This window comes from Apis dorsata, unplaced genomic scaffold (genome assembly GCF_000469605.1).
Source record: "Apis dorsata unplaced genomic scaffold, Apis dorsata 1.3 scaffold_956, whole genome shotgun sequence".
Lineage (NCBI taxonomy): Eukaryota > Metazoa > Arthropoda > Insecta > Hymenoptera > Apidae > Apis > Apis dorsata.
The window spans coordinates 13,236-25,721 of NW_006264065.1; the positions used below are offsets into that span (position 1 = coordinate 13,236).

Here is a 12,486-nt window from a genome sequence, read left to right on the forward strand (position 1 = left end):
CAAAACACAAATCTTGCGCGAGAGAGCGGAGAAGGAATACGAACGAAACGAGAAAAAAGGGAAAGACGAAATAACTGAATGCTCGTAATTAAGGATGGAAGACGTTGTTTCGAGGAATCAATCGATGCCACCGAGAAAAATATATCGCTGTATTATTTTTAGATTTTTCATATTGCGTCTCTCGATATGGGCACGGTCTCCACGATAGACGATGTTTATTTCACTGCACCCGTGGTGATATCGCGCGAAATTGATTTGCGGTTTGATATTTCGAAGCGATCGCGACGCGGCCGCGCGATGCACGACATCGATCCTTTCGATCGCGCTGGCGCGGCAAGACTGGCCGCGTGGATCGGGATCGTGATCGAGGGACGACAAACAGGAGCGGACCAACTGGTGGCCCCGGTTTCTTAAGGGCCCTTGCATCGCGCAGAAAAAAAAACGTTTTCACGTTTATCTCGAGTATTGCAAATATTAATACATTCAATCGAAGAAATGCGTTACGATATGCGAACGATGAATCAAAATAAGGGTAAATGAAAAATGAGAATAATAATTTTTGAGAGAATCTGAGAAAGAAAGATTTCGAAGAGAGTATTTTTTTTTTTTTTTTTTGCACGATTCTCAATATTATTTTTCCTCCGCGTCCCTTCATAAATCCTACCTACTTCGCGTTCTCAATCTCACAAAAATCCACGGCAAAGAACACTCCTCTCTCTCTCTCTCTCTATCTATCCTCTACCCGGGGAAAGACGAATGAATTCGGGGATGAAAAGATCACGCAACGCGCGAGGGTATAACGTTCAATTAAATTAATGAAACGTCACAATTCCATCCCATCCCTGCATCGATACCGTCCAAACCGAATAAAATTCACCCGACGCTCGATGTTTTAACGAAATTAAACTATCGCCGCTTGAGAACCGATAAGTCAACCAATATTCCCCGATACGTCGACATCGTACGTCTCGATGAACGCACACCTAGAAAGAAAAAAAAAAAGAGAGAAAAAACCAAAAAACTATAAAAATTCACCACTGAAACGTCTACGAATTCCTATTCCTTTTGCGTCGACGTGCGCGTGCGCGTGTGTCGTTCACTCACATCGGGCCGAAATTCCACGGTCGAAAATCAAGTTTGGCCACGCGGCCTCGAAATCCCTCCCGATCGGATAGTGACGAGCACGAGGAGGAACTCGTGACGAAACAACCGAGTTCCCAGGTAGTCGGGCCGGGGAATGTGGCGAAGAAGACTGGTTCCGATAGAAGACGGTACCCCAGCTGCGTACCACATGGCCACGTAGGTGCAGGTATGCGTGCACTCATACATCGGCCCCCTCCCCAAGGTGCGCCACACAGCCGCACGCTCCTCGCAAACGTCTCCCTCATTAAGAAACTCGACCGGTCTTCTGGCCGTGTACCATGTTTTTCGCACACGGGGAGCGCGCACGATCATCGAGTCGAAGGGCATCGTATAAGGTATGACGACGATACGATTCGAGGTCCCACGTGGTTTCTCTCCTATTTAATCTCGAGGCATTTTATCCACCACCGTTAACCATCATCGTTGAATTTCAAAACCCCGCTCTTTATACTGCTCTTCCCTACATTCCCATTTTTTTCTTCCTCTCTCTCTCTCTCTCTTCTTTTTATGAAGTAGAAGGCGTGGGGGGAGGATTTATCGGGTTCATTTTTTCGCAAAGATGTTAGGCCACGCGGGTGTGAAAGGAACGATTACATCGCCACGTGGGGAGAGCAGAGGGGAAAGGGGATCTTGGATTTATTGATGCATCGCGCGACAGGAGGGGGAGAGAAGGTTGCCAGAGGCGCGTATTTGCGCGAATAGGGGTGGATATTTCGCGTTTTTTACGCGAAGCTGCAAAGCCTATTCACAGGCGCAAGCTTGTTCCGCTTGCTCCTCGTAAAGGAGGTGCTGCTTTTTCGCACGTGAATCGAATTATGAGCTCGTAATACCCTTTGCCGAGTAACTTTATCGCCTCCCTCTAAACGCTCGCGCTTCTTAATTAATTTCTCGGGGAGATCTCGACGCTGTCGTGTCTCTTCCGTGTCCATTTCGATGAAGGGACGAAGAAGAAGGAAGTTTTACAGAAAGAGAGACAGAGAGAAAACAGCTGTCGAGAGAAGCATCAGTCATAAGGAAAGATCTATCTATCTTCCTCCAAACTTTTTCCTGCAATTTTGTATATTCGTATACACGCGACAAAAAGCAAAAAGGGACGGAATTTAAGAAGAGAGAGAGAGAAAGAGAGAAAGAGAAAGGACTCGCAAAAACAGAAGTTAATCCAACGAAGAACTTTATATACGCGTTGCCTCAACTTCTTTCCCTCTGATTCCCTGGTTGGTAAACAGATTTTTACAAAACTCGAGAGCACAATTTTCCTCTCTAGCGTGTGTATACGCTAATATTTTCTGGTGTAGGGGGAGCGCGCAAAAAAAGCAGATGCCCTTCATCCACCCCGGTAAATCGCGCCAGCGGGTAGCTTTCTTCTCTCGAAAGGGATTCTCAACCACGAGCATGAAATCGTTCACGATAGAGAGAGAGAGAGAGAGAGAAAAAAAGAGAAAGTTTAAGGACGAGAAATGGCAAAACGACAAACGAGAACAAGTTCCCCTTTCCTCTATTTCCGGGAAACAAGCGTGTAGCTCGCCTCTTTTGTGAGAGAGAGATTCGAAGATCGGCGAAAGATAGGTTGGAAAATTCGAAAGGGAATCGGAGGAAGAGAATTTGAGATTACGAAGCGAAACGGTGAAAAGTTTTACAGGTTTACCTTCCGGAATTGCTCGCAACTTCGTAAGCGAGCTTTTAACCGCGGAGTTGCTTCAAGTTTGCGCATTAACACGTTAACCACTCCGCAAATACGTGAAACTTCGCCTCGTGTCCGGCGACACTCCGGCAAATAAGCATCTCGAGACCCCTTTCACGGGAAAACGTTGTTGCTTAGATATGCAAACCGATGCACGTAGGGAACGATACATAGAAAGCGCATTTCGAGCGTCGAGGAGAGGGGAACAACAACAACAACAAAAAAAGAAAGAAAGAAAAGAAAGAAAGAAGGAAAAAAAGGGGGGAGAGGGATGGGAGAAGAGGAGAGGCGTAGACCGCCGGAGTCGATGCTCGAGAAAACTCCTCTGGCAAAAGTTTCGCCATACCATTCCATTGCTAAGGGATTCCGTTTGTCCCGCTTTCTCATTCTAACGTCTCAAGTTTCTAGCTACGAAACTTCCGCGAATTCCGGTGGAACACCAATAACTGGAAACTTCTCCTCTCTCCTCCCCTCCCCTCTAATTAGGTAACAAAATATATTTTCGCTGTTTCGCTAATTGCCAGCTACGTCGTCGTAGCCGTGGTAAACACCGACCGGATGAATCATCGGTGTCGCGTTCTTTCGAGGTAAACACAAAAGAACTCGGGAGAGGAGTGGGGGAACAAACGACGCACGACGTACGATGTTTGTTGCGCTCTTGGCTCTATCTTTCGGTATCCGGCTTTCCGGATCTCTCCAAAGCCTCGCCTCGTTCCCGATCTTTCCCAGTTTCCCTGCTTAGAGCCGATTCGAGGGAAGGATACGTGTTGGATAGGTGTGCGGCTATTATCAGGTTTCGCGAGAACGATCCGATGTTGTGCGAATCTCGTTGCTCGGGGCGTTAATGCGGAATTTCACGTCGGCAGCTGTGCGCAACGATCTAGCTACGATGGTAGTTGGTAGAACGTTAACTGGGGCCCATTGCGCGACGCGCCTCGCGAATGTAAATGCGGCAATTCTCGATTGTGTGCCAGCCGCCGGAAGTCAACCGGTCGAGATCGTGGATGAACTTGAAAATTTCTCGAGAAGCTTTTCTTAAGAAGCTCGCGAACCGGAATATGCTTCGATTATGGTGTCGACAATATCTCGTGGGACGCGAATTGCTTCGTGTACGGATTACTAAATATGTGATTGGTAGTGATACAGTGATACGAATATGTAAGTTTAAACGTGAATTCAGGAAAAGCGTTGCGAAGAAACTTTCCTTATCTAACGAATTATATAGTTTAGGAGTTGATAATATATTATATATATTATTTACGCGTGTGAATTTTATCTACAAATAAATACCTGAATACGAAAAGCGTTATCAGATTTAATTAGTTCTCGCGAAACATTGGATTTTATCCCGGAAACGGAGATTGTGTAATTGAAACACAGACGAAAAGGGGAAATTAGAAGATTCGCAATCTCAAATTCGTAATTCGAATTCGACTCGAGACTTTTCTTAAGAAGCTAACGAAGCGGAATATGCTTCGATATCAACGATATCCTAGGTCTCGTGGGATGCAAATTGCTTCGTGTATGGACTATTATCGAGGTAGATATGTGATTGGTATCAGTGATCATAAGTTTCAACGTGAGAATCGTGAAAATTATGCAATTTGCAAAAAGAAACTTTCCTTGTCTCGAGTAACGAATTATATAATTTCGTCAATTAAGAGTCAATCTGTATATTATACGCGTGTGATTTTATTTGGAAATAAATACGGACTGGAAAAGCGTTATCAGATTTAATTAGTTCTCGCGAAACATTTTATTCCGGAAACGAAGAACACCTATTGTGTAATTGAAACACGGGTGAAAAATTAGAAGTATAGATTCGCAACTTCAAATTCGTAATTCCAATTCGTTTGTGAAATTATTCGAAAAGTTTCGACGACTGCGTTTCCGAAAAGCGAAACCGATCCATTCCAGCCTATCGAAACTTCTATTACAAAGCGCATTGACCGTCGAATGGAACGGCTAATATCTAGATAAATGTGCGGTTTCGAACGTAAAATTATAGGGGACGGATCGGCCAATGACGCGTATTCACTGGAACCGGTTCCCGGATGCGAAACAGAATCTTTTCGGTCGACCAAGGGCCTCGCCTCGCTCAGAAAGATTAACCCTGCTGTTCTCTTCGTTATTAATACTTGTACCGTTCATATTTATTTGACAAATAAATTTAAAATCCTTCCTCCGTGACAAGTAGCGCAATCTTATCTAATCTAATGCGAAATAGATTTTGTAATTGTATAAGATAAACACAAAGATATACAGATATCTATTGAAAATTATGTTTTCCTTTTCTTTTGATTATAACGTTATTATAGAATATTAGCGTATGTGGAAAAAAGTCGCAAGAAATAGGAAATAAAATTGATTTTGGAGTTAAATAGAACGGAACAACAAGGTTAAAACGAGCGCAACCATTGGGAGGGAATTTCAATGATTTCTCGTTTCACGCCGTTGAATCTCGTGATACTGTTAACCTCGAATCCCCTCATTAAGCAAAGACTTAGGCGCGGATGGAAAAACGACCACGACTTATTAGATCCGCCAAGTTTTTCCTTCCGCCTGGCAAACCGTTACGAGGCCGTGCAATTGCGATTCGGTTTTACAGTTCGAATTTTTTCGAAAGTCTCGTCGCAGACATCTCTTCCCGTCGCGTCGAGCGTTGCGGCCGTTTCGCCACTTCACCCAGAGGACCCAGATATCTTTTAAATACCGTGACGAATGTTGATGATCGCACGGAACTGGTCTCTGTCTGGTTTTTTTTGGCGGAAAAAAAGACGCGCGCGGCCAAAGATTAGACCGATTCGACGATAACGGTGGAATGGAGATAGGCGCGGCGTTTAAAGTGGAGCAGAGGCGCAAAAAACGCGATCGAAACGGGAAACGAATGATGGAATTTTGCGAGCGGGAATCATTCTTCGAGGACCGTTTCGAAAATACCGCGATCGAAATGTTTCGAAACAGGCGACAATTATTCGTATTTCCCAGAAACGAGAGAAAGGAGAAAATGGGAGAAATTTAAATAAATATCTCACGTTGGAGTACAATGAGTGTATTCATAGGACGTTTAATCTATTTGGTTCTGGTTAATTAGCATTTAAATGCTGTAATAAGCATAATAGTGTGCAAATACTTTCCGCGGCCACTGTATTTCCTTCTACGGAAGAATAGCCATAAATGGTAGAGAAACGCGAACCAGTCTATTGGAATTACAGGTTAAATTTCACAAAAGCCACGTGTTTTCGATAGTCCGTGGCAGGTAATACGTCGAATTCTTTGGGCGGTAAATAACGATGAAGGAACGCCAATAAACTATGACTAAACTAAAATCCCGCAATAAATAACTAACCGAGGATGTACAACCGATTCCCGTGAAACTCTATGTTAATTCAGCTTGGATTAAAACTCGTTCGAAACTATTTCCGGTACGAAGAAAGTCAAAAGCGGTAGAAAAGCGGCTGATGATTGATTTTCACCGATTGTTTGGAAATTTCGTGTAGAAATCGAACGGTGTGTGCACAATGCACGATATACGACACGGATGAGGGGTGCGTGCACGTTCGAGGCAGGAACTTCGAAACTTAAATTCCGAGCCTTTGTCCTTGCGTGGGCAGAATTTCGAGTGGCTGTATCTTAGGGTACGATCGACACAATAAGCCGGTTGACAGAAAGAGGGAGCGGAAAAATTGCGTGAAAAGGAAGGAAGACGCGGCTTGGAGGGAATGAAAAATCGTAACGCGAGAGAAAGAGAAGGAGAAATGGTAAGACAAAGACGTAGCGGAGCACCTACTAAAGATATATTCATGGTGTTCCGCCTTTTGTCCCCTAATCACTATTGTACGCTTGGATTCCGTATATACCGAATGGGGCACCAGATGTATACCATTGCACAGAGAATACAACGTAGCGTTTCATCGATTCAGCTAATTTCCCGAATACGACCAACGAGAATAATGGAACCGAAGTAGCTTTGCAATAGCAATTGTGATACGGTGTTTTAAATTAAATTATGTACTTATACGATATGTTCGTATTACGTAAAATTGCGTAAAATTAAATTCGAAATAAGATAGAATATCGCAACTTGTGTAACGTACGCTAACGCCATCTGTTTGTCATTTCCTTCGTGCTCGAAATAAAACCGCCATTAATATTATCGCCATTATACATACGTGATAGAAAGATATTAGATATTCTCTATCTACGTAAAAATTTTGTGTTCACGATAGATTCATCGAAACCCATTTACAAATTAAAAACGCAATCCGTTTCGTTGGGGATAAAATAGATATGGATATAATATGCGATGCATAGACATGGTTGCGTGCAATGGAATTGATACAGCCCTGTGCACGCTAGCCGCGTGCACTCGCGGTATTTATCATTCGAACGTGACTTACCTTTGCCGACGACATAGAGAAGGAGGTAACTGCCTCTATGGCTCATCCTGATGCGTTTCCGGGAGAAAGGGCCGAGAACAGGGCTTATTGGTCACGGATACGATCTCTCGGTGTGTGGAAGCTCGACGATATCTCGATCTACGAACATACGGCGACCATTGTTAGAGAGAAAAAACTGGCGAGAAATCGACGATCAGAACACACATACAAGTAGAGAACAGATGAGTTTATTCCCATTTGAATGAATATTTCGCAATAGTTTCACTGGCAAAAACGGCTGCTTTGATCGAAAGCAGAATAGAATCAAGGTTAATTCGAGGCAATGAGTGACGCCACTACCACCAGTTACATAAATGGTTATATTGTTAGCTTATTACGGTTACGATCAAAGTCAGACGTTTTTACGTAGGTTGCAAGAAAGATTATCACGTAAAGCAAATAATATTACCTTTATGCGTTGAATTATACGTTGATTGCACTGATTTCTTCTTGAAATTCACTCACACGAAATCTCACTGTGATACTCCATTGTAACCGCGCAAATTAACTAACTTTAAATCAATATTTTCGCTAGTGACCACCAGATGGTACTTCTAAACTTGCATCAACCAATAGCGTACATAGATTTTGTCAAAGATGCGATATAGACTAGATCGATCAATCGATATATTTTTTATTCTATGACTCACTTCGCACACCTTCTATACCAAATCGAGGTTGAGAATCGTACTTAACGTCTAGTTTAAACGTTCAGTTTAAAGTGATATTAGTAATAATTAGAATTAAAATTAGAAGTATATACTTACATAATTGTGAAATTGCATCATTAAATATCTTTCAGAGTTAGAGATATATTGATAGAGATATATACTTGTGTTTGTGTATTATTTAGTGTAAACTTTTGCAATGCAAAAATATTTTTTCTGCGATAGAATACATTCTTCGAAACTTCAGGTATGTGTTACAATAATTTATAATCATTATTAATTGTTGCTCTTAATCGAAACAAAAGAAAACGTGCTTTTAAAAATTTTTGTAAACGAAAGATTCTTTTATCCTTTCCTCGGTCTTAAAAGTTTTCTATCGTTTTGAAAATATCACAATATTCGTCGTATTTTCTTGAAATGGCAAACCTATCTTCCCATCGATCAGTAAAAATATCGAATTTATTTATTTTTCTTTAACTGCTCATTCGAGTAGACATTCCCGGAATAACTTTTTTTCGTTCTTTAAATTTAATTTTTTCGTTTTTCAATATATATAATCGAAAACATTTAACTCGTACTCGATAGCCTCGAGGCTAAAAAATTTTCTATCTTCGTATCACATAACCTTGAATTCTATCGGAAATATTGCATTAATCATTCCGCTCTGTCCGTGCGAATAGTCGTAATGACCGATGATTCGTTCAAGAAATCTCTTCGTGTGAAACTCAATTTCAACGTTGCTGCGTATACATTGGTGGTTAAATTACATATTCAGAGTAAAACGAGGTAAATCTTTTTTCGCATATCGTGTAAATGAGAACTATAACGAGAATATAATGCTCTCTTCCGCCGTCGAGTCAGCTGGACGCTCGTTAGGTTAGGTTAGCATTTAAATAAGAACGTATATATAGGTTTCGCTACGATCAAGTATCGTGGTAATTGATAGAAAAGCAGCGCGTGGTCTGACCCGGAAGTCACACGATCTCTTATTCTCGTCTTGATATTTCGAACGCCCCGTAAGCAGAATATATTTCACGAAAAGAAATGCATATGCCACGCTCTTTTGCCGACGTGACGACCATTGTTCCGTTTCGCGCACTCGTTGCCCCAAGCCTCTCTATGGTCAGTTGAGTGCAGTCAATCTGAAGTGGCCCGAGGCTACCGAATTACAATGGAGAAAGAACAGCCTTTCTCCAGCCGTGGTCGGCCACAAACAGGCAACCAAGTTGGACACAGGTGCATGCAGATAACCGTACAATGCGCCGAGTACAACCTCCGCAACTTATGGAGATCGTCTTTTTCTCCGCCACACACATCGTTATCTTAAAAGTGAACTCGTTGAACGAACAAAGAAGAATTTAAGAGATTTTAAATATTTTATAGAACGTCTGTAAATAACAGATAAAATAAATATCGTGATTATTGGAAACGAGCTGTAGGTAAAATTTTTTTTGATAAATTCACTTGTAATTTTTAGAAAAAAAAAAAAAAAAAAATTAGAATATAGTTTGAAGACACGAATGAACGAAAAATTGATAATTTTATCTAATATATATATATATAATCTTATGAAACTAGTCAAGGGACAAAAAACACGAACATATTCGTACATATTTTGCATTGTAAATTTCACGTGTGCAACACTGTCGTCGATAATATACGTAGATAAAAAATACGAGCTACGAGAAAAGTTGGAATAACAAAATGTTACGTTGAGCGTTTTTATTTTAAAACAATACGTGGATGGTCGAGCGTTTAGCTCTTAGCAAAACATCGTTCTATTTACACACGTTTTTAAAAAATAGGCATCTATTATCAATTATTCGATATAGTGTATATCAAAGATAAAAAAAAAAAAAAAAAAAAAAAAAAAGTGACGAGTGTATTTTCGAAATATACGAAGGTAGCTGGAAAAATGCAACTTGATTAAATTTGGGAAAAATATGTGAAAATATGGAGGAAAGGAGTGGTCGATCGAATGAATAATAAAAAATGGTGTTTGATGAAATTTCAAAATTTCATTTCGATGCATTTTGCCAGCGAGCTTGGTGTAACAAAATATTAACAACGGCGACAGGGACGTATTACCGGTTTATTCAAGGGAAAGTATCGGTGGTATCATTAAGGAAATATGATTCACAGACGAAATAGCGTTAAACGCGGTTGACGAACAATAAGGATAACAACCAACCGTCTGCTTTGTCGTTCGCATAACAATATCCCCCTCGTAAAATCCCAGTTACGTGTATGTGACGAGGAACGGAAAATAAACGAAACCGACAGGGAACCGAGATCCCTCTCGTTGTTGAGACGTGTAGTGCAACGGGTCGACGTATGAAGGTGGTAGCCATGGCTACCTGTCGCCAGAGAAATTGCACGTTTATGCAGATGTTCCAGACACCGGAAAAAAGAGCGACGTGGTAAGGATATCCGTGAGTCGGAATGCGTCATGATTTTATCGATTCCCCTTTCCGACAATCCATCGATTCTTACGTCTTGTAAAATGAGAACCAGTCGGCCGAGGCGTCAGATGTTTCCCTTACTTCTCTAAAAAAAAAAAAAAATTGGCCGAATCGATAAAAATCACACCGTGAGGGAACAAATACGTGTTCGAGAATCATCATCATCTTGCTCCTGTTCGCGAAATTGATCGAGTCTAATTGATCCGGATTAACGCGAAACCACTGTATTGTTACTCGATGGACGACACCTCTTGTTTCGTGTAAAAAGAATTGCTTCGTTTAAAAGAAAAAAAAAAAGTTGAAAGAAAAAGCAGAGCGGAGCGAGGGATAAAGAGAAGGGAGTGAAATAACGAATAAAACTGGGAACAAAAGGGACGAGGGAAATCAATCGACGAATCGTTCATTCCTCGAGCTTGATTAGCGTTTTAGCATTCGGTTTAACCTTTGCTGTTGCGGAACAGGCCGATGAATGTCGCAACTGAAACACCCCCCGGTGTAACGGGCATTTATTTTTATTCACCGTGATTAAACGCGATGCGCAAGAAATACGCGCACACGCGCGTATGAATATTTACATTCCACCGCGGCGTATAAATAGCACTCGACGGAGGGAGGGAAAAAAAAAAAAAAAAAAAAAAAAAAAAAAAAAAAAAAANCGGCCATAGATATCAACCGGAAGCGGTATCCACAAATTCCCTCTCCCGTGTTCCGCATTGCGTATAATTCCTGTCGAGCTTAGCACGGTAAATCGTGTATTTCTCTCAAATCGACGTGAATATCCGCATTTGTGAAAACGCTGTTTGTCCCTCCTTCCCCCCCTCCCTCCCTTCCTCCCCTCTCCCCCGGGGTAAAATGATTCGACACGCNGATTTTCGGATTAATCGGATGAGCTTTGTTGCCTTAGAGTATGCTCCCTCTGAAAACGACGTCACTGTCGGTTGAAATTCGTTCGTATGGAATTTTATTCAGATAAATAAACGAAGTTAGTATCCTACCTTGTATCTGTTTAGATTTTGCAACGATTCTTGAGATTTCTTCAATTCGTCTATCACGTATTTCGTGTCCTCCTCCTCCATCTTGGAATTTATAGTGTCGCCGTACGTGATGACGCGTATCATCGTCGAGCTCTCTTCCTTTTCGGATAGCAAACTCGCCTAAACGTTTTTTCGTTGTGTGTGACAAAAATGATTCTTGGAAATATAATGGTTTAAGAATCGTCGATCGTTATATGATCGTTTCTTTTTTTTCACCTTTGATTCTTTTGTACTTGTGGTGGTGTTCGTGGTGCTGGTGGTGCTAATTTGATGGCTAGGTGGTTGAGGTTTCGCACGAGGTTGAAAGAGAGCCATGAACGGATAGACAAAGAAAAACGACAGGTTCAGAATAAATTCTGATATCCTGAAAAAGAAGGGACAAGTGATCGGGTGAAGGAAAAATTGGTCGTACAAAAAAAAGAAAATACTTTTTTCTGCTCTTACCTATTGCACACTCTGACAGACTTTTGACACGTATCTGGATGCACAGGTTGCCCTAATTCGTTAAATACAACGCTTCTCGATCTTAAATCTTTCTCGTAATATCTTTCCATCTTTTCGGTATTAATTAAAGTGTCCAATCCGCAACGACCTACTGTCGGCACGCACAAGCCGAACAACCATTTAAAGAAACCTAATAAAAAAAAAATTCCCCTTTAATTCTCGTTTCTCAAAAAAAGATCTCCAATTGATTTCTAGATTACCTAGAAGAAGTAGAAATAACAGCAAAATGGTCAAGACAGAGCAAACAATCGTCATAACGTTAGGCCAAGTAATTGTCATTACGCCGGGCCAAATCGTAGGCCAAACTTTAGGCTCTTCTGGAATTTTTGGAACCAGCTTCTTTTCTTCAAGACCGGCGACACGATAATCTTTGATCTTAATAGGCTTAAATCTTGTTTCTGTATCGTTTTCTGTATCGGTACACGTGCACTCGGAATTTTCCACGCAAGAGCAACGATTCGCTTTTCGTACATTTATCCTTCTTCGTGCCACCAGCTGGTTGTAACGGTTTATAAGTATCGCTGGAAAAAAAAAAAAAAAAAAAAAAAAAAAAAA

General features: G+C 41.3%; 1 protein-coding gene across 1 annotated transcript; it reads right to left on the reverse strand.

Moving 5' to 3' along the window:
• Positions 1 to 11,547: 11,547 nt before the first annotated feature.
• On the reverse strand, positions 11,548 to 12,478 carry LOC102678090. Its single transcript, XM_031514283.1, has 4 exons — positions 12,132 to 12,478; positions 11,872 to 12,061; positions 11,644 to 11,791; positions 11,548 to 11,583 (listed from the first exon to the last, which is right to left on the reverse strand). The coding sequence occupies exons 1-4, from the start codon at positions 12,208 to 12,210 to the stop codon at positions 11,548 to 11,550; spliced, it is 453 nt and encodes a 150-aa protein (XP_031370143.1). The 5' UTR covers positions 12,211 to 12,478.
• Positions 12,479 to 12,486: the final 8 nt, after the last annotated feature.

Excerpts from the sequence above, each read along its gene's own strand:
- LOC102678090 (XM_031514283.1), bottom strand. The coding sequence starts at position 12,210 with ATGACAATTACTTGGCCTAACGTTATGACGATTGTTTGCTCTGTCTTG. Across the intron at positions 12,062-12,131 it reads GTTATTTCTACTTCTTCTAG|GTTTCTTTAAATGGTTGTTC; the intron begins GTAATCTAGAAA and ends TTTTTTTATTAG. Across the intron at positions 11,792-11,871 it reads TCTGTCAGAGTGTGCAATAG|GATATCAGAATTTATTCTGA; the intron begins GTAAGAGCAGAA and ends CTTCTTTTTCAG.